General features: G+C 42.6%; 1 protein-coding gene across 23 annotated transcripts in view; it reads left to right on the plus strand.

Annotated features, from left to right (window-relative positions):
* The window catches only part of CADPS (calcium dependent secretion activator), a 463,291-nt gene that overhangs the window by 185,139 nt on the left and 250,609 nt on the right, over positions 1-27,543 (plus strand). For all 23 annotated transcript variants that reach the window (XM_044934052.2, XM_044934055.2, XM_044934056.2 and 20 more), the window contains exon 4: positions 22,222-22,302. In XM_044934052.2, the coding sequence (XP_044789987.2) occupies positions 22,222-22,302 (81 nt within the window). The remainder of the gene's footprint in view (positions 1-22,221; positions 22,303-27,543) is intronic.

Raw genomic sequence — 27,543 nt, forward strand, 5'->3', positions numbered from 1 at the left:
ACCAGCGTCCCAGGAACCTTGATAATTCTATTTCTTTCTGATCATTCCCTCTCCTGTCCTCTCCCAGGCCTCTGCTTCCATAGGCATGGGGATGAGGTCAGTGGGGAAGGTGTTGGGAAGATGAGCAGGGGTAGCAAGTCAGGCTGGATGACTCTTGATAAGCCCTGGAGGATATGGCTGCTGCTGCTGCTGCTGCTGCTAAGTCGAGTCAGTCGTGTCCGACTCTGTGCGACCCCATAGACGGCAGCCTGCCAGGCTCCACCATCCCTGGGATTCTCCAGGCAAGAACACTGGAGTGGGTTGCCATTTCCTTCTCCAATGCATGAAAGTGAAAAGTGAAAGTGAAGTCGCTCAGTCGTGCCCGACTCCCAGCGACCCCATGGACTGCAGCCCACCAGGCTCCTCTGTCCATGGGATTTTCCAGGCAAGAGTACTGGAGTGGGGTGCCATTGCCTTCTCCGGGAGGATGTGGATGTTTCCCTAAAGTTTGTCTCCAAATCCTGAATAAAAGAAACAGTCCCCTTCAACATCCCATGGCAGACATTTCCTTGGGTCATCATGTGTCTTATTTGCAGCTTTGTTTACGTAGAAATTATATGTAAAAATATGCATCCATTTATGCTTCCAGAGAACTTTAACAAGGGATGGGTAACATAAGCCTGGGCCCAGAATCTCAGCTTCCCACTTATTGTGAGGCTTATCAGAGAAGAGAAACTGGCTTAAGATGTTCTTTGGTAAAATGAAATCATCACAAGCTCTTTCTTCTGTACAAGATTAGTGTGGTTTCTCATTACAGTGGAAGAATCTCCAGAAACACCAAGGTTAGAATTAAGCATCATTTTTTTCTTCTTTATGAATTGGTGACGTTGGGAAACCTAAGAAGATAGCTGAAAATGGAACTTAGTAAAGAGAGACAGCAAAATTTTTTTGTATGATTGAAAAAAAGAAGTGGGTTTTTCTACTTTTACCTTAAAGTGAGTTAGATTAAAGGGACTGAAGGATCACCTACCTGAATGTCATGGACAGAATCCCATGGACACAGGAGCCTGGCAGGCTACAGTCCATGGCGTCGCAAAGTCGGACACGACTTAGCGTCTAAACTACCACCTGAATGTCCCCCTCCTTACCCACATTTCCACCCAACCCTAGGTTTTCTACTTCTTAGGTTATGATTCAGTTCCAAGAGGCATCTCAGGCTTTTACCTCAAGGAGAGGTGGCTGTATGTTTGGGTCACTCTGACCTACGGGTTGGGGTCTTGGTTTGTGAGTGCTACGATCACTGTCCACTTGACAGAATGTTAGAGAAGATGCCGTGCTTCTGGAGACCCGCTGCAGGTTTCCCATGGGACGAGGAAGCCTGAGTCAAGAACACGCTCAGAACACAGGTGGGCTGATGCACTTGAACACTCTTGTTCAAGGTTCCAGTGGTTGACACACACACCACCCCCACCGCCACCGCCTCGGCCATGTCTTACACACCCCACAATGCAGCAACCTCTCACACTGGGTTCCACATACACCTGTCTGGATTAGTTCTGGAAGCCTGACACCTGTCAAACAAAGTTTTTAACCACAGTCTGAACTGTTGAAATTCCCCATTCTTCTCTCTTGCTTTCCTCAGATTATTTCAGATCTCAGCCTGGCTGGTAGCATTGGAAAGAGTTTAACAGCTCGAGGATTAACATGCTGAAGTTAAGCCTCTATGTCAGTTCAGCCATGTTCTTTTTGCCCTCATAATCATACGTTGTCAGAGCAAACAGATTGCATGCCCGAAGTCAGCATCTACAGGCGGGTTTCTCAGCCTCAGCACTACTGACATTTTGGTCTGGGTCATTCTTTGTTGTCGGAATTTCGTGTGCATTGTGTAATAGGATGTTTAGCAGCATCCCTGGCCTCTTACACCCTGGATGCCAGCAGTGCTCTCTCCTTCAATTGTGACAACCAGAAACGACTCCGAGCTTTACCAATGTCCGCTGGAGAACAGAATACCCCTCCCCCAACCACCTCACCTACAAATCTAAGCCATTTTCCAGGAGTTTGTTAAGGAGAGACCTGATACTTTCATCTTAATACATGATGATAGCTAATATTATGGTTTATGCTGAGGACTGTGTCCTGAATTTCTGTAGCCTTGCTTTTCTGATAAGAAGCTGAAGGGTGCTGTGAAATTAATCACTTCAGAAAGGTTTACAGAGGGATGTATAGTTCTAGTCCTTGGCTGTTCCCCAGTGCTGGCCAGTATAAATTGCCAGAGCTTATTGACTTGGGGATTAATTATTAATGATAGAGAAGCTTATGAATTTTTCAGAATTTTTTCCTCGTTGGGCGCTGCTGTCTGACTTCCTGTCAGCAGCACACGATCCCTTCCAACTGTCCTACATCAAAGCCACAGACTGTCACCCAGGGCATTATCTTGTTCCGTGCAGGCTGGCTGCATATGTTGACTCTAAATTTTTTAATCAGCCGTTTTCCAACTCAACTGCACATGTCAAACTGTAAAAGACAGAATCCATTAAGTGCCGTCTGAAACCAACAGGGTCCTGTGGCACTGTGATTTGATATCTCTAAGACAGAATTTCACAATAAGAAATTAGAGGCACACATTTTGCTAAAATGTCAGCAAAATGCCTGTGGGACTTAAATGGAGGTAAAACCGTATCAACAACAACAACAACAATAATAATAATCTCTGTACAGTCCTTTCAACTTTCTGAAGGATTTTCATTTATCTTTCATATATTTAAGTATTCTTATTTTTTCTAAACCCTATACTTTTTGATCTCTCCCTTTCTTTTTTCTTTCTGTTTTTTTTTTAAAGGTGCTTATTTTAGTGACAGCAAAATAATAAACTTGTAAAAACATGTCATTTACTCCAAGTCATGAAGTTCAAATGTTTAAGCCTTTTATTTTATTTTTTTGGTGGTTTATTTATTCATTTATTTTAATTTATATTCATTTATTTATTTCTGGCTGTCGTGGGTCTTTGCTGCTGCGTGGGCTTTTGTCTAGTGGCAGGGTCTGGGGGCCACTCTCTGGTTGCTGTGTGCAGGCTTCCCTTGCGGTGGTTTCTTGGGTTGCAGAGCACAGGCTCTAGGGTGCACCCGAGCTGTGGGGCGTGGGCTCAGGAGTTCGCAGTTCCTGGGCTCTAGAGCACAGCCCCAGTAGCTGTGGTGTCCGGGTTTAGTGACTCCATGACATGTGGGATCCTCCCAGATCAGGGATCAAACTAGTATCTCCTGCATTGTCAGGCAGATTCTTCACTACTGAGCCACCAAGGGAGCCCCTAGGCCTTTTTTTAATTAAAAAAGATTACTAAGGTATGGTTGATTTTCAGTATTATACAAGTTTCAAGTGTACAACATAGTGATCCACAGTTTTTAGAGGTTATACTTCATTTATAGTTACTATAAAATATTGGCCATATTCCCTGTGCTGTACGTCTCCGTTTTTTTTTTTTACCCAAATAAAATGACTAAGCAGCTGATCCAGTCATCTCATAGAGAATAATTTTTAAATTTAAAAACACATAGATCAGCTTAGAATACTGTAGTTTACCTGTTACATGGAGGATAAAATATAGGTAATCACCCAATAAGTATATATTGAAAACCTATTTGTGTCAGGCCCTAACAGAGCTATTCACTTGAAAATCATTTGAGTTTCACTTCATGTTAAAACCATTTCTCAAAAATGTATTTTTCCACTCTGCTGCTTTAGAATACAGTAAACATCTTGCTGAAAGGCGTCATTCTACAAATCAATTCTGTGTCCAGGAATGCTAACATAAAAAGAGCAGGGCATTGACCTGATACATGCATTTGGTATTGCTTTTTAAAAACAAAACCCCCATTTGTGAATTTACTTTACTTGTTCTTTTTTTAAAGGTGTTTAAATGAGATCCCTGACTAAATTTTTTTGCCTGTAAGACTTTTTACAGTAATTTGTGAGCTGGGGAGAAATTTGCTACAATTGCTTAAAATTTTTTTTCCCTAAAAAGCATTCCCCTTGCTCAGAAAATTCAACTTAGATGCTTTTGCAAATGTGAAAGGGTAACTTCAGCAAGTGGACTATCTAATCTTAAAAACTGTTTCACAGAGGATTTTGTCTTGCATGCCAAGTGCAAATAAAATTGCAAGAGATTTTTGCTATAATTTGATGGCAGATGATAAGGAAATCATCTGTCTTGATAGTGGTCTACCCCTCAAAGTACTTCTTAGCCTGGAAAACTTGAGTACATTAGAAATAAATTAGATTATGAGACCTTTCGGCTGTCTTGATTCGAACCACTTCAATGCCAGAATTGTGTATTTCAGTCAATACTGTTTTAATTTATATTGGTTAAAATATTGTTTATATGCAGGCTTCTCTTTCCAAGAAGAGCACTTCTTTAATTTCCCTCCTCTAAGCCACAGCCATATTTACCTTTCACAATGCAAATTTAATTATGTTACACAAAGTTCAGTTGCTTTACTTTGAAATGATGTAGAATTGTCAGCACAGATCAGGTAAAATAGAGAATCAAGCAATTTCCAGATATTCAAGATAGACTTTAAGCACTTTAACCAGAATCTGTAGTGGCTTTCTGTGGCAGAGACAGAAATGATCACCAAAGATTTTGTGTGTTCTTTGACATTTTCTGGCTGCCCTTGCAATTAGGTTAGGATCATGGGACTGGCTCCAGCAAACAGGCTATGGGTTGTGCATGCTCTGTGTTCCCTGTCACGTGAGCTTGGAAGCCACATGTTGAGATGGCAGAGTCACAAAATGGTGCTTCCATCTGCCTGGATCCCTGAGTGGCTTTGTTGAGTAGTGGCCCCCACAATCAACAGTGGGCATGTAGGGTGAGCAAGAAATCAACCTTTGTTGACTTCAGACAACCATGAGATTTCACTGTTGATTTGTTACCGTTGAATACATTAGGCTTTCCTGATGAATTTGTTCCCCTTTTTGAGTTTACTTTTTAGTATTTACTTACATTTTCAGTATAGCAGTGTATCACATGTGTTAGAGTAGATGATACCTTGATGCCCTTGCTCATCTTTAGCACATGATGCAGACTATTGCAAGCAGAAAGCTGTGAGTCAATACTGACAGTGTAATTTGGGTGGGATTTTTGTCATTTGTTTTCTCCCATCTGTTGGAAAATTTAGAATCTCACTCTTTTAAATACTGTCTCTTTCCTTTTGCCCACAGATGCTTCTAAAATAACTAATAAAATGTATGTACTTGGTTATGGATTTGATAGCAGAAACCAACTGTTCCTTTGACAGGCCTTAAGGTGAAATACACCCCTCATAAATATTTTTGGCTTTGAACAATGGTATCACCAAGGTAGACACACTCTTCAGGGCAGGCTAAGTGAGATAATGATATATGTGCGTAGACTCATGAATAGACCCAATTTCTACTAGGAACTTGTATAATGATCAGACTGGGACTAGAGACTAAACATGTCTTATACTTGTGACATACCGCAAAGGAGAGAGGGGCACACGTGACTGGTCTCACGTGCCCTGGAAGTTATGCTACTTGACCTCCATTCTAGTTGACGGACAGCTTTATGATCGAGAGCTCTGAATGTTTTCTACTGGTTGAGATCTCTGTTAAATGTGCACATGCACACACACACCCCCACTTGCGTACATGTACATACATGCATTTACTAAGTTCACAATTACAGAAGCTGGAAAACCTGATTTCATTTTGACCTTGTGAGTAACTTTCATACTGCATGATCAATATTTGAAAATATAATTCAGTTCCTCTTAAAATAGTGGACATTTTTAGCAAAAGCATTTGATTTTATTAGTGTATAGAGGTATTTTAGATTTTAATGGATGTTTTCTGGATTTCCTATTGAGTGCATTATTTTTGTCAGTTATAAATTGCCTTTCACCATACTTCAGAGCTGCTGAGATAATCAAAATGATTCAACAGCACAAAAAGGCATATTCTTTTCTATCATATTCATGTCAGAAATCTCTTGTGGCTCATTTTGAAGTGATTATTTTTTATCAGATCAGCATTTTTTTTTATCGGATGAGCTGCCTGAGCAGAATTTGAGACGTTAATAAAAAAATAAATTCAAAATTAATGACAACAAACATAATAATTTACATTTGTGAAATAGTTTACTAATTGGAGGGTAACCCATCTTTTTTGGTTTTGAAAGAATCCTGGAAGTTATCCCCACTGAGTGTGGGGACAGCAAGCTGTCTGGATTACACTCTGGATTAATACAGACCTGAATTCGTATCCCAGCCCTCCCACTTCTTTGAGGTGTTACTTTGATCCCTCTGGGCTTCAGTTTCCTCATCTGGAAAGTGGATTTGATTATAATAGTGATAGTAATATTCTCAAGGATTAAACACGACAGTGAATAAAAATTAGATAATATGCTAGGCCATAGTATATACTCGATATTTAATATGTTTGCTCTCATGTGGACCATAAACTCACAGAAGCTATTTCTGTTTGTGCTGCTTTCACATTCTGTAGCTCAATGGTTGGCATACGGCAAGTGTTTAAGCAAATATTTTTTAAAAGGTGAGTTGGGTATTAATGCTACCAGGTTCCAACTGAGGAAACTCCCAAAGTTCGACTGGCTCACACATCTATGACTTTCACCACTTTAATTAGTTGTTCTGACCCTTCTCAATTTCAGTTATACATTCAAGGAGGACTTAATAAGTTAAACCATGTGAACTGAGATCTCTATTAAGGTCATAATTTTGTCCAGTTCAGTCACTCACTCGTGTCCAACTCTTTGTGACCCCTCGGACTGCAGCACACCAGGCTTCCCTGTCTGTCACCAACTCCTATAGCTTATTCAAACTCATGTCCATCAAGTCGGTGATGCCATCCAACCATCTCATCCTCTGTCGTCCCCTTTTCCTCCTGCCTTCAATCTTTCCCAGCATCAGGGTCTTTTCCAAGGAGTCCGTTCTTCGCATCAGGTGGCCAAAGTAGTGGAGTTTCAGCTTCAGCATCAGTCCTTCCAATGAATAATCAAGACTGGTTTTCTTTAGGATGGACTGGTTGGATCTCCTTGCTGTCCAAGAGACTATCAAGAGCCTTCTACAACACCACAGTTCAAAAGCATCAACTCTTCAGTACTCAGCTTTCTTTATAGTCAAACTCTTACATCCATACATGACTACTGGAAAAACCTTAGCTTTGATTAGATGGACCTTTGTTGGCAAAGTAATGTCTGCTTTTTAATATGCTGTCTAGGTTGGTCATAGCTTTTATTCCAAGGAGCAGGCGCCTTTCAATTTCATGGCTGCAGTCACCATCTGCAGTGATTTTACAGCCTAAAAAAATAAAGTCTCTCACGGTTTCCATTGTTTCCCCATCTATCTGCCATAAAATGATGAGACTGGATGCCATCATCTTAATTTTCTGAATGTTGAGTTTTAAGCCAACTTTTTCAAAAACTCTCCTCTTTCACTTTCATCAAAAGGCTCTTTAGTTCCTCTTCACTTTCTGCCATAAGGGTCGTGTCATCTGCATATCTGAGGTTATTGATATTTCTCCCGGTAATCTTGATTCCAGCTTGTGCTTCATCCAACCTGGCATTTTGCATGATGTACTCTGCATATAAGTTAAATAATCAGAGTGACAATATACAGCCTTGATGTACTCTTTTCATGATTTGGAACCAGTCTGTTGTTTCATGTCCAGTTCTAACTGTTGCTTCTTAGCCTGTGTACAGATTTCTCAGGAGACAGGTCAGGTGGTCTGGTATTCCCATTTCTTTCAGAATTTACCACAGTGTGTTGTGACCCACATAGTCAAAGGCTTTGGCATAGGCAATAAAGCAGAAATAGATGTTTTTCTGAAACTCCTGCTTTTTCGATGATCCAGCGGATGTTGGCAATTTGGTCTCTGGTTCCTCTGCCTTTTCGAAAACCAGCTTGAACATCTAGAAGTTCACAGTTTACCTACTGTTGAAGCCTGGCTTGGAGAATTTTGAGCATTACTTTGCTAGCATGTGAGATGAGTGCAATTGCACGGTAGTTTGAGCATTCTTTGGCATTGCCTTTCTTTGGGATTGGAATGAAAACTGACCTTTTCCAGTCCTGTGGCCACTGCTGAGTTTTCCAAATTTGCTGGCATATTGAGTGCAGCACTTTCACAGTATCATCTTTTAGGATTTGAAATAGTTCAACTGGAATTCCATCACCTCCACTAGCTTTGTTCATAGTGATGCTTCCTAAGGCCCACTTGACTTCGCATTCCAGGAGGTCATAATTTAAGCATCTATTAAATATCAAACACTACACTAAGTGTTTTCAACAACCTTGTCTCATTAATTCATCAAAACCACCCTGCCAAGTAGACATTATTATCTCCCTCTCAAAGTTAATTCTGCAACTACTTCTTGCATACCTACCATGCATCAGTCAGGATATTTTGTAGTGGACCTGATAGACACAGTCCCTGTCATCAAGTCACTTATGGTCTTGCAAAGAGCATGACCTGGAGCAAATAATGGCACATGTGATTAGATTGGTAGAAGAGGAGGTTCAACATGTTGTGGGAACCTTGAGGAAGTGACCTTGGCTGGGGTGAAGAAGTATCCTAAGGAAGCAGCATCATGGTGACTGGGAGGTGGGTTAATGAGTGTCAGCCAGATGAAGATGGCAGAGGAAGGCAGCACACGCACATTGGCTTGGGGCCATGAATAAGTATGTCATGTCTGAGAACTCGGAAGCAGCCCAGAGTGGCCTGGGCCCAGAGGGCAAGACAAAGCAGTGGGAAAAAAGGCTGGAAGGCCGTGCAGGAGCCAGATGGTAATGCTGCCTCAGCTTCGTTGTTGTTTTTCATTTCCATTTTGTATTGGGAAGTACTGGGAGTATAGTTTTAGCAATGTTGTGTTAGTGTCAGGTGTAAAGCAGACTGATTCAGTTATACATACATGTGTATCTATTTTTCAAATTCTTTTCCCATTCTTTCTCAATATTCTGTTATTATAGAATATTGACCAGCATTGTCTGTGCTATTCAGTAGGTCCTTGTTGTTTATCTATTTTAAATGTAGTTGTGTGTATATGACAATCCCAAACTCCCAATTTATCCCTCCCTGACAGTGTTTCCCCTTTGGTAACCATAAGTTTGTTTTCTGAGTCTGTGGGTCTGTTTCTGTTCTGTAAATAAGTTCAGTTGTATTATTTTTTAGATTCTGTGTATAAGCAATAGTACATGATATTTATCTTTGTCTGACTTACCTCACTTAACATGATAATCTCTAGGTTCATCCACGTTGCTGCAAATGGCATTATTGTGTTCTTCATGGCTGAGTAATATTCCATTGTATAAATGTACCACATCTTCTTTATCCATTCATCTGTCAATGGACATTTAGGTTGCTTCCATTCCTTGGCTATTGTAAACAGCACTGCAGGGATTTTAGGGTGCATGTATCCAGTTGAACCATGGTTTCCTCTGGATATGCTGTCCAGGAATGGGATTGGTGGGTCATATAGTAATTCTGTTTTTAGTTTCTTAAGGAACCTCGATACTGTTCTCCATAATGCCTGTACCAATATACATTCCCATCAACAGTGTAGGAGGGTTCTCTTTTCTTCACACTCGCTCCACCTTTTATTGTTTATAGACTTTTTGATGCTGATCATTCTGATTAGTATGAAGTGATACCTCATTGCAGTTTTGATTTGCATTTCTCTAATAATTTAGCAATGTTAAACATCTTTTCATGTGCCTCTTGGCTGTCTGTGTTTCTTCTTTGGAGAAATGTCTATTTAAGCCCATTTTTTTATAGAATTTTTCTTTAATTGAGCCTCATGAGCTGTTTGTAGATTTTGAAGATTAATCCCTTGTCAGTTACATCATTGAAAATCTTTTCTCCCATTCTACAAATTTTATTTTCATTTTGTTTATGGTTTACTTAGCTGTGCTGAAGATTTTGAGTTTGATTAGGTTCTGTTTGTTTGTTTTTGTCATTCCCAATGCTGTAGGAGGCTGATTGAAAAAAAATATATTGCTGCAATTTATGTCAAGAGTGTTCTTCCTGTGTTTTCCTCTGAGAGTTGATAGTATCAGGTTTTACATTTAGGTCTTTAATCCATTTTGAGTTTGTGTTTGTGTGTGTGTGTGTGGTGTTAAAGCATGTTCTAATCTCATTATTTTACATGTAAACATTCAATTTTCCCAGCCATATTTATTGAAGACGCTATCTTTCTCCATTATATAGTTTTGCCTCCTTTGTCAAAGATTAATTGACCATAGGTGTGTGGGTTTATTACTGGGATTTCTGTCCTTTCCATTGATCTATATTTCTGTTTTTGTCCCAGTGCCATACTGTTTGTATGACTATAGCTTTGTAGTACAGTCTGCTTTGATAAGGATCTCAGATTCCTGTTGCCAAGGATAATAGAGTATTACTGTAGGGGCTTAAGCATGAGAGAAATGTGAGCAAATGCACATTCCAGCAAGATGAGCAGAATACACTACAGGCATCCCCTCAGAGTGCAGTTCTCAGCATCAGCATCACTCAGAATGAGTAAATTCTTGATTCTCACCCCAGACTTACTGAATCAAGGCTTTCAAGGAATGAGGCCCAAAACTCTCTTTTAACAATTTCTCTGGTGGATTCTCACCATAGTTTGAGAACCACTGGCTTTTGGTAAAGACTGTCGACCTTTACTGCATGTTGGAATCATCTGAACAGGTTTTAAGAAAAATGATGCCTGCCTGAGCCCCAAGCCAAATGTCTGTTTAGTTGATGTGGGTGTAGTCTGGGTATCAGGATTGTCTTTCCTGTCCCCCAGATGTTTCTCATGTATGGGCCAGGTTGAGAACTGCTTTGTCAGAAAGGATGCAGGCAAACAGGCCAGTGCTCCATGGTGGAGACAGTGGTAACCTGCACTAGGAAAGTGGATGAACAGATTAGATGCATTCAGGAGATACAGTAGACATGACTTCACAGTTAAGAAGGAATAAACCAACCTAGTCCCAAGCACAGTAACCAGCTGCTGCCTCTGTACACTGAGCTTCAGTGGCCACACTCCCACCCTGCTAGACAACGCCTGCTCTCTCAGTGGCTTTGATCTCAATGTCCTCAGGATGGTCTAAGTGAACTGGAGCATCTCCCAGCCCCAGCAGTAAAGATCATTAAGATGATCCATAAAAAGCACAGCTGCGTCCTTCATGCTGGACAAAATTCATAGGCTCTGGCCCCAAAAGTACTAAATGATAGCCTGACTCTGTGTCCTCGCATCAATCTGAGGCATCGTGCTAAGTGCCTTATAAGTACCATCTTCTTTTATTCTCACTACAAACCTCTGCTGTTGGCATTGTTAGTATTAGGACTCCCACTTTGCAGATGAAGCAGCAGACACAGAGAATATGTTGTCTGCTAGTAAACGGCAGAGCAAAGTTTTGAGACCAGGTCTGACTGTTTCTGGTTCCCTGGGTCCCTGACTATTGTGCCCTACTGTCAATCCTAAAGAAAATCAGTCCTGAATATTCACTGGAAGGACTGATGCTGAAACTGAAACTCCAGTTCTTTGGCCATCTGATGCGATAAACAGACTCATTGGAAAAGACCCTGAGGCTGGGCAGGATTGAAGGCAGGAGGAGAAGGGGATGACAGAGGATGAGATGAATGGATGGCATCACCAACTCGATGGACATGAGTTTGAGCAAGCTCAGGGAGTTGGTGATGGAGAGGGAAGCCTGGCAGGCTGCAGTCCAAGGGGTCACAAAGAGTCGGACACGAATGAACAACTGAACTGAACTGAACAATTATTGTGGCAGGAAAAGAAATCCAAAACATGTGACACAGAGAAGGTTGAGATGCTAGACAGGCCAGCACTGCCTACAAGAGCAAGTTGATATGTGACCAAAGCAATCCAGGAGGGCTTCCCTGAAGAATACGGGTCTGGAACCAGCCCCCTGAATGATACATTAGATTTGACATGGTGGAAGGCAGAGGGGAGGTCATTGCAGGACTCGGGTGGGGGTAGGGGAGGCTGGTTGAGCACTGCAGGATCATAAAGGAATGGATTGGTTTCCTTTCCAGGGTATTTTTATATATTTATTTGCTGCTCACTCAGAGAATTGCTGCATTTGGAGCTCTTGGGTTATATTTACTGCATTGCCAGAAGCCAGCAAAGACATAAAATGGGTGACTCAGATGTGGAGGATGTTCTCATTGGCTGGCAGACTCTGGGAGCTAAACCTTGCCTTTTGCAATCAAGGAGAGGTGCATCCTTCAGAATGGAGACTTTGACCTACACAAGGTCTTCTCTTGGAGAGGGAATAAGGCATGGGAAAGAAAGACACTAATGGTCTTATTTTACCTTTTCCACTAATGTTGAATGCTTTTTATGAAAACAGAATATAATTGAGTGTGCATGGGATACCAAAGTCCACAAATTACCGTGAAACAGAGCCCTCATAAAGACTCACATCGGAGGCAAGGCTGCAGATTTCATCAGGTTCACCCCCAGTAATAACGATAGAAGTAATAATAAACCTACAATGTGTCAAAATCCTCGAGTGTGGAAATGTCTATTATGATTGTCATCATAGAAGTCCCCTGAGGAAATTATTTTAGAGTTCCAGGCACAGATGCTCAGAGAGGTTGAGTTCCCTGGCCTTGGTCACACAGTGAGTATGTGATGAAGGTGGGGTTTGATCTTAAAGTTTTCTGGTTCTAAAAAAACAGGTTTTCTGGTGCTCTGTTTTCTCAGGGTTATACCCTCTGTGCAGGGTCAGTTGTCTCTGAAACTACCAGCAAATGACTTCATCTTTTGAAGCTTGCTTTCCTGCATGGAAGTAGAGGAAACCTGTTCTGCCATTTTAAGTGTTAATAGAATCAGAACTCGTGTAAGGATGAAGTATACGGGCTGCAGAATGCCAGGTGCTAATAGCTGCTAAGATTTACAGAAAGTGCGTGCAGGCACTCTGCTAAGCATCGTACATATACTATGTGTGTGTTTAGCCTCTCATCAACCCTACGAAGGAGGTATTCTCATTATTATTCCCATCATAGAGTTAACAGAGTTGAAAAATTAAAAGTGAAGACTTGGAGAAATCGAATAACTTGTTCAGTGTTGCTCGGCTTTAAAGCGGAAAGGCAGCAGTTGATCTTGGACAAGAGAGGTGTGACCCTCTTCCACAGCCTCCACGTTGGAGGTGGACAGAGGGGAGACGGGCTGTAAGAGACAGGAGGACAGGAGCTTGGAGGCGGCAGCCAGGCACTGAGTGTAGTAACGCAGGCCTGTCCAGACCTCAGCGTGTTTTTGAGTCTTGAGCTCCGGCACCCACACCCCCTGGGTGGAAACTGACTGTGTCCTGGCTGTAACTTTCCAGACCGCAGTGCACCAGGAAGGCAGCATTGGCTGGAGCAGTTTGTCTCTGAAGGAGGATAAAAAAAAAAAAACAGGCCTGTGGAGGATAGGGTGGGGTGGGGTGGGGGGGTGGAATGCCGGGAGGGGCCTCTGCTCTCCTCCGCAGTCGCTCCTGGCAGCCTCCCTCTCAGACACGAGTCCCTGGGCACCGAGGGAGCAGCCTGGGAAGTAGAAAGGAAACAAGGGGAACAGATGGAGCTAAACTCAGGTCAGCAGGTGGCTTGCCCTGCAGCTGCTGATAGGCGCACCTGCCTTGGTCCCCAGTAGCCCAGAATTAAGGATGCTTTATCAGCAATGTGACTGGGTATAAGCCAGCCAAGTTCCGACTTTATGTATTTCAGGGAAAGTGGCCCATCGCAGGACACAGTGCTAAGCAGGCAGACAGAGCCTGGAGTGAGCAGGTTGGGAGCATAGTCCCAGCCTCATCACTGATGATGATGCTGTGACTGTGGGTGGGTTACTTTCCTTCTGGTCACAGTTCATTAACTCAGTCCTTTAGTCCTTTAACTCAGGCAGTCATCAGAGCACACTCTGTAGTTGGCACCAGGCTGGGTGCCAGGGATGCAGAGGTGAGCAAAATCACATCCCCTGCCCTCACAGAGTTTACAGTCTAGTAGGTGGACAACACATCATCTCATGAGTGGATGTAAAACTATAATTGCAGTGAATGCTGATGAAGGGAACATGCCCGCACTGGGAGAGCGTATGGCAGCAGGAACTCCCCGAGTCTGGTATGATCAGAGAAGGTTTGCTGCCAAACTGAAGGATGGAGGAGCTTACGCTTAAGTCAAGGAGGAGACAAGGGCAAGTGCTCCAGGTGTGGCAGACAGTGTGTGCAGCAGCAGCAGCAAGCCAGTCTTTCCACAGGCCTGGGCGGAGGACAGAGGGGGAATGTGGTGCCTGACAAGCCGCAGAGCTCAGCGGGGTCTCTACCCTGGTCTCTACCCTGAAGTCACTGTGTCATCTCTGAATCTCCTTCCAGCCACAGTTCTGGGTCATGTCAGTGTAGTCCTGAGACTGAACTCGGTCCATTTGCTCTGAGGCTGAGGACTAGAGATTTGTCCAGAAAGCAGAACAATTACTCAAACAACGCATCGAGTGCTCTGCCTGTTTATTTCAATTTTCTGCATATTTGAATCACAGTCCTTTCTTCGCTTAATGGTGGGTTGCTTTGTGGCAGTAACAGTGATGACTGGATGAGTCCAGAGATGGACTCGCCTCCACAAAATGATAATGTGTGAGCCCCAGAGCACTGAGGCATCCCTAGGGAAAGCTGGTATGCAAGGATGTCTCTGGGCACACTGGCAAGGCCCGCCCTCCAGGGCTTGTGAAGCCAGTGAGGGGGCTGCATGCCTAGGCCCTGGCATGACGTCTCCGTCACCCCAGATGTCAGAAGGGGCCTCCCAGATGGGTCCCTTTTCACTGAGACATAGACTTACTTGCATAGTGTAGGTGCTTCTTCCCTGCCTCCTTCTCTTCTGCCCCCACACCAGATTCTGTCATGGACATGAGAAAAGTGAGGCGCATGGGAGGACTGCCTAGGCGAGCATGGCCCAAAATGTGTGCGGTGTTCACATGTACTACCCATGTGGTCAGATATGTTTGGGAAATACGGACCCATACAACCTTGCCTTCATGCAGGATTTCCCACTTAGGTGTCTTCTTGCTTCTCAGAAAGGGGAGAGAGGAACACACAGAACCCTATCTCATGGAGGGTCCCTAGGACTCGTGTTCCCCAGAGTGTAGCTTTGAGAAATGCTCCTCTAGGTTTTTCAGAGACTCCTGGAGCATAACCTCTTAGGGTTTGTTGTTTATCAGATGACGGGGTTGTGGACAGAGAGGCCGTGACTCTGGCCTGACATCTTCCGGCTAAGTTCAAATCATGAACAGAACACAAGTGCCTCTGGTCCACACCAGGGCTACCTCGTCGCCCAGCCTGGTTTCTTTCATACATCGCAAAGGGCATGGAGGGGAGGTAACATCTGGTGAACACCCATCCTCAGAAGAGTTCTAGAAACGAGTTGCTAAGCTGTAGGATCTCGTATGTGCACACCATAATCATCCCACTCCATCATGCTCTAAGCACACCGAGGTGGGTATCTTATCTTCTCCCCTTTTCACAGACAAGGAAACTGAGGCTTAGAAGGGTTCAGTCACCTGTTTGATCCCTTTGAGTAAGGAAATTGCAGAGTCAAGGTTTGAACCCAAGTCAGCCTGACTTCCCTTGAAGCACAAGGTCTCATTCAGTCCTTTCCGTAGCTGTGCAAGGTGAAAAATAGTCCTCCCTCTGCAGTAAAAACTGAAACTCAGAGAGGTTAAGAGAGATGACAGGGTCCTGCAGCCAAGGATTGGGATAGGTGGGCACAGACTCCCCCTGGGGGTCCTCCACCGTGCGGTGTTCCTGCCAGTGCCAGCTGGCCCGACAGCCATGATGGGTTGAGTTCTCATGTCTACATTGACCAAAAGGGCATAGCGGTGAGTGGAGAGAATCCTAGACCTCTGGATGGGCTTGAACCCTGGCTGAGGTGATACCTGTCTGCATTAACCCTGTGCCGAGCTTAGTCCTCCATCACTTTAAAAGAAAAGCCCAGGGAAATGGTTTCTTTTGCTTGGCTGGCAAATCAAAACAACCACATTGCCTCTGTCTGACCCCTGCTAGTAGGAAGATTATTTGGCTAATTAGGTAAAAAGCCTTCATGCACATGTACATATTTTAACCCTAATGAGCTGTCACCAGGAAAGGTTTGCCCTTGGCCTGGTTCGCCAGTGGATCTCTCCTTTCCTTGGTGGAAAAGACCAGCAAGGTAAACAGAACCTTGTTTCCATGGAAGCCCCTTGCTGGCTTTTTCTTTTCAGCTCTTGAAAATAATTACTTGATTTCTCTTTATTGTGAAGGGGCCTCATCCAGTGGGTCTGTGGAACCTTTTGGTGGAGGTTGGCCCCCTCTCTCACACCAGACTATTTTCAGGAGCTTTGGTTGCATTTCTGTTTCTATCTTTCCTTCAGATCATTAACTCTCAGGCAGCAGTGTCCACCTTCTGGTCATTCCTGCTAATTAAAGTCCAACAGAGCAAAGGACTTGACCCTGGAGAAAGTAGGATACACTGAAAAGCCGAGGAAATTTGTCCAGAAATGGAAGCCCCTATCAGTTTCTTTTTTGGGCACAGAAGATTAGACCAAGACACCCACATCCACACCTGGCAGGGACACTAGCCCATCCGGCACCTTCTCTCTGAATCTTTGATGCCCCATTGTGGGCCATGTCAGAATTACAGCCAGCATGAGCTGTTCTTATAACACAGCCGGCAGCCACTATTTTCTAAGCGTTTGCTGCGTGGCAAGGAGTAGGCCAAACGCTTTATATCTGTGGTCTCAGTGAATCCTCATTACTCCTTGGGTAGACTTATTATCCTGATTATTCAGATGAGGAGGCCTGAGCACAGAGAGGTTAAGTAACTTGCCCAAGGTCACACAGCTACTAAGTGGCAGAGCCAGGATAAGGACATGCCCGTTGCTGTCATTTCTTAGGGAGGCCTCTGGCACCGCTGCAGCCTGCCCAGAGGAAATCAGTCATGATAGGAAACAGAGGGTGGATATTTTTCTTCCCCCCAGTCATGGGGTGGTGGGGATTCTTTGTATTGAATTAAACAAAGAGTGAGGAGTTAATTGTCAGGGCCAAAAAGAAAACCAAAACAACACACTAAAAAAAGAAAGTCAATGTTAAGCAGAACAAAAAGAGTTTCAGGTTGAGGCAGGGCCAACTCCATTTCACATGGCTCATGCCATTTTACTACATTCTTGTACATTACAGAGACTGTTTCCTCATCTATAAGATGGTGATGATGAAGGTACCTTCCTCATAAAGATGTTTTGCATGGGGAATTTCCCACACTACCCTGTGGAACACTTGTTTTCACTGAAATAACTATGTCAAAGACAATATTAAATGCAGTTAAGTAGGCTTATTTACTACAGAATTTCCCTAAATATTAATTATGTAAATATGTGTTATGAATTTTCAGGAGGAAGCAATGTTTCCTGGCCCAGAATCCTTTTCCTGGGAGAATGCATGTTAAGATTTATTTCTTGGAACCCCTGAGAAAAGGGTTTAATATACGTCATACAATACCTGCTCTTGAAATAGGCATCAGTAAATTCTAATCCCTTCTCTTTTGTGTCCAAATTCAAATAATCATAGCTATTCTTTCTAGATTTTGAGCTCCATAGAGTCAGGGGCTGGGTCCGTCTTGTTCCTTTCTGTATTCCAATATCACACATAGCAAGACATTCCATAAAAATATGAATGAATAAGTAAACCAATGCATGAATGAATGACGTTTCATGTAGACCTAGCCTGCTCATCATCTTCACTGCTGGCTTTCTTTGCCATTTGTAGTTGTATTTGGTGAGGCCAGTGGGAGCCCTCAGACACCTCTGAGAATTTTCATAGAACATTTTTTCTCTTTTCAGTTTTAACCTCTGTGAGCACCATATCTTCTGACAGAACCTGTAACTGTAGCCTCTAACCACATAATTGTGCTTCTTCTCAGTGAAGTAGTCAGACATTTCTAAGTGTTCCCAGTGGATTTGCACCTGGATATGAAGAGGTCTGAAGCTTCCAAGAAAGAGACTGAAAAGCACTTCACTGGAGCGTAAACCAGCCCCGAGGATACCAGGTTTCCTATGTGCGCTGGTTGTCAAGCAGTGATGGATGGCCCACTGGTCAGTGCTGTGACTGCTGATTAATTTAGAACAGGATTTCCAACTCTTGTTCTTTGGGCATTATGCAAAAAAATAGAATTTTAAGTTAAATAGTGGTTGAATTGTTTCAAAATCTGACAGTTTTCCTTACTGAAGAACTCAGAAACTGTATTTCAGCACAGCATTTTCCAGGCTTATCTAACATTCTTTTGGAGCCTTTCCAAGTCCTTTCTTCTGGAGTATCTAATAAGGTTGTTGTTCAGCAGAACACCCTTTGAGAAATACTAGATATATGGCCAAAAGTTACAATCCAGTCTTCATGATCTAGAAAATAGTTCTGCTCATCAAAACGCTGGAACAGCAAAATTGTGTAAAGCAATTAGCCTTCAATAAAAAAATTAATTAATTAAAAAAAAACCCGTGGAAGAGAGAAGATAAGGCAACTCTTTAATTGACTAGGGTGATAAAAAGAGCATAAAGTCAGGTATGTTTTGTAAAACAAACCAATGAAGGCTATTCATGGTACTTCAGAGAAAAAATGATTGTAAATTATCCAGTTTTCTTATTTACATCATAGTAGACATAACTTTTTTGTATAATTCTTCAGTGTATTCTTGCCACTTCTTAATATCTTCTGCTTCTGTTAGGTCCATACCATTTCTGTCCTTTATTTTGCCCATCTTTGCATGAAATGTTCCCTTGGTATTTCTGATTTTCTTAAGAGATCTCTAGTCTTTCACATTCTGTTGTTTTCCACTATTTCTTTGCATTGTTCACTTAGGAAGGCTTTCTTATCTCTCCTTGCTGTTCTTTGGAACTCTTCATTCAAATGGGTATATATTTCCTTTTCTCCTTTGCCTTTGGCTTCTCTTTTCATAGCTATTTGTAAGGCCTCCTCACACAACCATTTTGCCTTTTTGTATTTCTTTTTCTTGGAGATGGTCATGATCCCTGCTTCCTGGTACAGTGTCACGAACCTCCGTCCATAGTTCATCAGGCACTCTTGTCTATCGGATCTAATCCCTTGACTCTATTTCTCACTTCCACTGTATAATTATAAGGGATTTGATTAAAGTCATATCTGAATGGTCTCATGGTTTTCCCTACTTTCTTCAATTTAAGTCTGAATTTGGCAATAAGGAGTTCATGATTTGAGCCACAGTCAGCTCCCGGTCTTATTTTTCCTGACTGTGTAGAGCTTCTTCATCTTTGGCTGCAAAGAATATAATCAGTCTGATTTCAGTATTGACCATCTGGTGTCAGTATTGACCATCTGGTGATGTCCATGTGTAGACTCTTCTCTTGTGTTGTTGGAAGAGGGTGTTTGCTATGACCAGCGCATCCTCTTGGCAAAACTCTATTAGCCTTTGCCCTGCTTTATTCTGTACTCCAAGGCCAAATTTGCCTGTTACTCCAGGTATTTCTTGACTTCCTATGTTGGATCATCGAAAAACCGAAAGAGTTCCAGAAAAACATCTACTTCTGCTTTATTGACTACACCAAAGCCTTTGACTATGTGGATCACAACAAACTGTGGAAGATTCTTAAAGAGATGGGAATACCAGACCACCTGACCTGCCTCTTGAGAAATCTGTATGCAGGTCAGGAAGCAACAGTTAAAACTGGACATGAAACAGCAGACTGGTTCCAGGTAGGGAAAGGAGTACATTGAGGCTGTATATTGTCACCCTGCTTGTTTAACTTATATGCAGAGTACATCATGCGAAATGCTGGGCTGGATGAAGCACAAGCTGAAATCCAGATTGCAAGGAGAAATATCAATAACCTCAGATATGTGGATGGTGTGACTCTTATGGCAGAAAGTGAAGAATTAAAGACCCTGTTGATGAAAGTGAAAGAGGAGAGTGAAAAACTTGGCTGAAAACAACATTCAGAAAACTAAGATCATGGCATCTGGTCCCATCACTTCATGGCAAATAGATGGGAAAACAGTGGAAACAGTGAGACTTTATTTTTTTGGGCTCCATAATCACTGCAGATGGTGACTGCAGCCATGAAACTAAAAGACGCTTACTCCTTGGAAGAAAAGTTATGACCAACCTAGACAGCATATTAAATAGCAGAGACATTACTTTGCCAATAAAGGTCCGTCTTATCAAAGCTATGTTTTTTCCAGTAGTCAGGTGTGGATGTGAGAGTTGGACTATAAAGAAAGCTGAACACCAAAGAACTGATGCTTTTGAACTGTGGTGTTGGAGAAGACTCTTGAAAGTCTGTTGGACATCAAGGAGATTCAACCAGTCCATCCTAAAGAAAATCAGTCCTGAATATTCATTGGAAGGACTGATGCTGAAGCTGAAACTCCAATAATTTGGCCACCTGATGCAAAGAGTTGACTCATTTGAAAAGACCCTGATGCTGGGAAAGATTGATGGCGGGAGGATGAGACGGTTGGGTGGCATCACCAACTCAATGGACATGAGTTTGAGTAAACTCCGGGAGTTGGTGAGGGACAGGGAAGCCTGACATGCTGCAGTCCATGGGGTCACAAAGAGTCAAACATGACTGAGTGACTGAACTGAACTGAGACATAACTTACTTTCTGTACTATTTCACAGCGTAGATGAGTTGGTTTTTTTTTTAATGTGGAGTTGGGTTTTCATCTTCAAATTTCTGAATAAAAATGGCTCTTGAAAGAAAAAGACTTAGAAAACTCACAAGTTCTTAACTGACTTTTTGTTGTGAGTTAACATGTTCTGAAATGAAGAATAGAGCACATCCCTTTTGAATGTCACTGTTCCATACTTATTAAACTCTTCTGTGAGTAAAATAATGTATCAATTACTGAACAAAGCAGACTCATTATAGTTTGAAGGGTAATGCTAAGCTTGCTTAGAAATGAAGAGAGAACTTTTAATTTCTAGAGCAGGGATCAGTAACTATGGCCCACCACCTGTTGTTCATAAAACTTTATCAGAACACAGCACCGCTCATTTATTTAGATATTGTCTGTGTCTGTTTTCATGCTTCGTTGGAAGAATTGAATCACAGCAGCAGAGACCTTACGGCCCTCAAAGCCTAGAGTCTTCGTTATATGGCCCTTTGTAGAAATACTTGAAATATCTTTCACAGATTTGTAGAAATATGGCAAAGGGATGCTGGAGATTACATAGCTAACACCTTTATTCTGTAGATGGTAAAACTGACACCAGAGAAGTTAGGGGATTGTCTCCTCATCAGAAAAGACAAAGATAGATTTCTTTTTTGTTGTTGTTAATCACATGTAAATTTAATATAGATGTGCCAAAAGTCGACTGAGTGGGTAACTAACCTCAAATTTCACAAACAGTTCATGGGTGACCTCCCTTTGAAGCATACTCAGTATAGTTTCTAAGGCATGCATTCGATTAGTTAGAAGGGGACATGCACCTACTTCTATACTGTTTAATTTTTCATGGATTTTTATTGGAATACAGTTGCTTTACGGTGTTGTGTCAGTCTCTGCTGTATAACAGAGTGAATCAGCTGCACATAGGCATATATCCCCTCTGATTTGGATTTCCTCACCGTGCAGGTCACCACACAGCATTGAGTAGAGTTCCCGACATGATACAGTTGGTTCTATTAGTTATCTATCACTATTTTATACATAATAGTGTATATAAGGTATCAATACCACCTGAGACGCTGCCGCCACCTGGAGTACTGGTTGAGAAGGTCTCAGGGCTCAGAGAGAAAGGATGCAGTAACCGACTAATCATCCATGGTCCAGGGGTGGGAGAGCAGCAGGATATATGCTATGTAGGTGCTTTGGATGCGAACTGTGTCTGCTCCATGAATTGCTAATGGTTATATTACCATCTCCTTCCCTGTATGTCTGCCCTGTGAACACTTTCTTCATTGGACCCCAAACAGAAGTGCTGCATCAGGCCCTCATTAGAAACACTACTGCCTAGAAGTTCATAAGTGATTCTATCCAAGTGCATTCAGATGCCTTTCTTAGGAACAGCCTGCCTACGCCATCACACTGTCTAAAAGGATTTGTCTGTCACACAGTACTTAAGTTTTAGTGAAATAGGTCCATGGGAGCACAGAGTAAGAGTGTTAATTGTAAAGTCATGAGTTCCTGGACTTTTGTCGTCACCCAAATTCAAAGTCTCCATGTTTGTGCTTTTGTGCAGCTGGACAATCCGGATGAGCAAGCAGCCCAGATCAGACGAGAGCTGGACGGCCGTCTCCAAATGGCAGACCAAATAGCCAGGGTAAGGAAACTCTGGGGACATGTGCTGGGGGACCAGAGCTGAGTCCCACGCAGGGAGAACACTGACTGTTGAGGGCTGTGGAAAGACAAAACTGAGAATCAGAGAGGAAGAAAGATGAGGACAGTCATCCTGATGGAGTCCTCAGCCCTCCTCCTCCATGCATTCCTTGAGACAATGCATGTATTTCCTGTACTCCAATCCATACTCAGATCCAGCCTCACCTTCCTTCTGAGTCCCTGCCTTATGGTTCCACCTGTCTGCTGAACATTTCCACTTCGATAATCCCCTTCATTTTAAGTTGGATATGTTCAAAATCTCACTCCTTACCTTCTTCCTCTGACTGAGTGTCCATCTCTTCATGTGGCCTCTGTCTAATTACTGTGGATGACACCTCCTGGTTATTGTCGATTTCTCCTTCCTCCCCACAACACTCCACACTCAGTCCGCCACTCAGCTCATTGATTCTGCCTCCCAAATGTGGGTCAGATCCCTTTTACTGCGTTCCAGCACCACTGCCAGTGCTTCAGTTCAGGGCCTCATCCTCCAGGCATGGATCTTACAGTAGCCTCCAAATGGGGATCCACTCCCTCGCCATTTTCTGTCCATCCTGCACATAATTGTCATTCTAAACCTTGTATATGGACATCTCAAAACAGAGCCTCAGAATCCTTCAATAGAATACTCCACTGTCCCCAGAACAGAAGCTTGCTCCTTTAGAATGACATTCAAGGTTCTTAATCCACAGACCGTGTCCTTCCTTACTGGCCTCACCCTCCCATTACTTTCCCACCAGGACTCCCCATTCCAGCTGCACAGAATGTCTCCCTCTAACACGTCCAGGCCCTTTGCAGCCCCAGTGCCTTTGTACTCACTAGCGTTTCAACCTGGAATGGCCTTTCTCCTCTCTTCTACTTATCACGCCATCCTACTCAGCCTTCAGTCCTCAATTTAAGACCCCTTCTCTAAGAGCTTGTCCTCCCCACTTTTGTGCTTTTTTTTTTGCCATATGTAAACCCTTATAATGACAGTTCATGGAGTGGTGATTCTTCACTGGCATGACTGAGTCTCCCAGTAGGTAGAATTGCTTTAGAGTTGGGGTTTTACCTTCCTAATGATGACTATGAGCCTAAGTGTTACCTGCTCTTCTGCTGTTCGTTTGTGTGGTTATTCACAGTAGTCACGCTAGTGGTGTTTATTAGTATTGCCTTTGTGTCAAGCATGTTAAATGCTTTACATGTACCATCTCATTCAGTCCTCCAAACAGTCGTGTAACGACATTTCAGTTATTCTTGTTTTAGAGAAGGGAAAAATCTAAGCTAAGCAGTTCTGTAATAGTTAAGAGACTAACTGCACTAGGCCTTTAACTCAAGTCTGACTAAGTATCAGGACTGGAACAGGGTGAGGTACTCACCTCAGATTCAGAATTTAAAAATTCCGGGTGGGAGGATGTGGGCATCAAAATAATATTTTAATGCAATACTTTAAAAATCATAACCAATGCAAAAATATCCATGAAGAACAAAATATCAACGTTTTAAATAACAGCATCCTGCTGGTTCCTGTGGTAGCCACAGGCCTTGTGTGCACGTGAGGGTGGGGCTGTGGGAATCGAGGACCGGCAAGATGGACAGAGTAGAGCTTGGCGTTCACCTTCCTCTCTATGGGAAGAAGTGTATCAGGATTTGCACACATGGAAAGGAATTCTACTGGAGGAAAAACCCAAGGGAGATTCCAAGAAGCAGGAAAATTCCCTTTCATGCTCAAGCACTTTTGTTGAAATATTTTGCATCTAGTTTTTGGACACCTTCAAAGTTTATATTCGAGTCAGTCTGGTGGCTAAAAATAGTATACAGTTGTTTGGCTAAAGGTAGTGTAAAAGACTCTCAGTTTGAAAATCCTGCTTAATGTGGGAGTAAACATCAATAAGGCTTTAAAATGTACTTCTCTAAAGTCAGTGTCTCCTTGGCAGATTATCCAGAAAATAGAGGTCATTTCATCCATGCCCTGCTCTTAGGCAGCTATTATATCCACAGCTAGTAAGTATTCAAGCGACTTAAAATTTTATACACACTTCCAAAATGAGCTCATGGCACCTTTATTTTAGTTGTCTTGTTTACTTTGAGGCTTAACAAGATAATTTTAGAAACTCATGTAGGCTAATTTTAATTTTTAAAATATCATGGATGAACAGCTGTTAACATAGTGAGCCAAGTTGCTCATTTCTGATCAGTAAATGAAGAAATTCTCTCCCCTGGCCCACATCACCGGATACTCTGACACCAAATAGAGTACCACTGACAACTTAGAACTAGACTTTCTTGAACAGGGAAATACGCAACTGAAGTGAATCTGGGTCAAAATTTACAAAGAATGGAGAATAATTTCAGTGTATATTGAGGGTATATTTAAACATTCAGGAGGATTTCTGTGAGTCTGCCCACTACTATCTTCTGCTGTCCTGGACATTTACTGTCTTCTTTTGCAATATTCATTCACACGTTTGGTCTCCTTGGAGGCCAAAGAGTTACTTGGTCCTGGAAGTGAGCTCCTCATGCAAGTGAAATCAGTCACAGCTTCCAGCCTATCCTGGCCACCAGTGATTGGTCCAGAAATGGGTGCACCTAACCACTGAAACCCCTGAGACCTATGGACCATGAACTAACAGAGCTGTGTTGTGTAGTGGTAACAAGATGTTTGCAGTCATGTTCAATTCTTCCATGTAGGGAAGAGAAGAGAAAAGAGTGAAGCCAATATACAGAAATAAACAGAGTATCCTGAGATCCTCAAGATGTTCAAACCCCCTAGATCTACTTCGTCTTGACCTGCAGCTATAGAACTACTTTTTGTCCTGTTTAGTGGAATGCCAAGGAAAATAAATTTTCCTTCTGCTTAAACAAACCTGGCTAATACTAAGGAAGAATGAGAACTGTCTTGTCTACCATAAATTAAATAAAGTATCAAGTTCTTAGAGAAAAGCTAGTTCATGAAGAGATATTGAAACAAAGCACCCTTGCTTGTCTTCTTTCAGCATGTCCTGATTTTTCTATTTCTAGCATCACAGTGAATTTTATTGAGGGTGTGCAATTCAACCCATATGGCTGAACTTCAGCTCCTGTAAATATCATAACCAGAAATTCCTGGAGATAGATGTCATCTGCCATACATAATTCACTCTGTTCTCTGAATTATAAGATGAGTGTCTTGATTGCAAATTAGAAGCTCCAACACAGGGAAGCTTTTTACAAGAGGGTGTCGATTCTAAGAATTAGGGAATGTCTCACAGAGCCCACGGGCAAGTTATAGCCAAGATGTAGGAAGGATGTGGAGCCAGGGGCCACCCAGGGGTCAGGGTTTCCCCTCTTCTCTTGAGTCTGTATGTCCCGTTCATTATTCCTTCTTTCTCTGCAAATCATCTTTCTTTGCTTCTCAAATGAGAAACATGGCTATTCCACAGGTTTTCATTATGGCCAGATAGGAAATGATTCAGCCAATCAACCTGTCTCTCAGATCTCTCTCCCTCTCTCCTCTTTCCCCTTTTTTCACTACCCCTTTCACATTCACAATCTCAAGAGTCAGGCCTCCGAATGACCCAGCTTAGTTCAAGGGCCAGCCCGCGGAGCAGTTGATCAATCCACCATGAAAGGGAGTAAGGGTCTTAATGAAACACATGAATGCTGGTGATACATCACTGAGGGTGAGGATTCTAACTCTAAAAGCAGGGCTGTGGGTAGAGTGGTCATTATAAATTGGGAGCTGCTTGAAGATGTACACAAAAAACTGTTGCTTATGTGGTGTTTACTATGTGCCCAACTCTCTCCTAATCATTTTACATCTGAGAACCTATATGACCCTCCAACAACTTTATGTTTATGAGAAAGGTGCTATTATTATCCCCTTCTGAGGATAATAGAAGAGGTTGAGGCATAGACGTTAGAGGCCTTGGCCAAGGTCATTCAGTGACCAGAACCTTCTCTCTTAACCATCATGCACACTACCATCCCAAAATGCCATCCCAAACACAAAGCTTCATTTCCCCATCATTCCAATCCAAGGGTTTGACATGCCTTTCACCCAGGCCTTCACCTTTCTGCATCCTGACCTCTCTCTGCTAATCAGTCCTTTATTAAATTACACTGGCTGTGTGATTTCACATAAAGTCTCATTCAGACCTGTGACAGACAATTCTGGGCATTGCAATAATTCTCCCCAATTCAGGCACATCAGAAAGTGTAAGTGGTACACCAGAGCGCACCTAGCTAGTAAGGAGGAAGCTGAGTGCTTTAACTCCAAGCTTCATGTTCTTTCTTTTCAGTAGTCAGAGGACAGGCAGGAAGTTCCACCAGGACAAGACTGTCCCAGCCCCTCCCTCCCTGACGATTGCCTCTCCTGGAGCCTGCTTTCTCTCTTCCACAACAATTTACTGTGCGTTCCCTTCGGGTCATCCAGAGGCCCAAATGAAGCAGTAGCACATGGCAGGCAGAATGGGCTCCTGGCATTCTGAATCCCTTCTACTTTGATTACCTTGGAATCTGGGAAAGAGGTGGTAGGGACCTTGGTGGTTCTGCCAGCAGCATTCTCATCCTCACGCAATTAAACAAAAGGCAGATGTGTGTCCTTTCTTCCTCGGAGAGAAAGGAGCCAAGTGTGAGGTGGCTTTCCTCCACCTGCAGTCCTGCCATGTAATCTGTCAATTCAGTCACACCAGCATCCAACAAATCATCAGACAGACGGCTGTGTGAGCCCTCACTGTGAACATCAGACACGATGCCTTAAAAGTTCCATGAAGGGACCTGAATGCATTTCTAAAAGTCTGGTAGGAAAGACTTCTTAATCCCTGCTCAAACATTTTCCGAAATCCTCTCATGTTGACATTAAAGTTCTCCAGATTTCACCCAGGAATTAAGTCCAAGTTATTTAAATTACGTGATTAGAAGTTGACACTGGAGCTTACACCGGCAGCTTGTGGCATTAGTGCTGCTGTGATATTTGCCAGTTCTTTTGGCCACATTTTGGGGTAAAAGTCCAAAATTTTTGAGCTAATTATATAAGACAAATACAGCTTCTGCAGTATTAGAGGCAGAGGTCTGGGAGTGAAATACCATTGGTTTTTCAAGCTATCATTTAAATGTTGAGTTGCCATTTAAACTCTATTCTCTGCAGAGCAAAATGACTATCTCATTCCGTGGTCCCATTGCAAACATGATGATGTGCCTACGTGAGAAACAGCATCCAAATATTTCT

Source organism: Bubalus bubalis, chromosome 21 (assembly GCF_019923935.1).
Source record: "Bubalus bubalis isolate 160015118507 breed Murrah chromosome 21, NDDB_SH_1, whole genome shotgun sequence".
In the NCBI taxonomy this organism is placed as follows: Eukaryota; Metazoa; Chordata; class Mammalia; order Artiodactyla; family Bovidae; genus Bubalus; species Bubalus bubalis.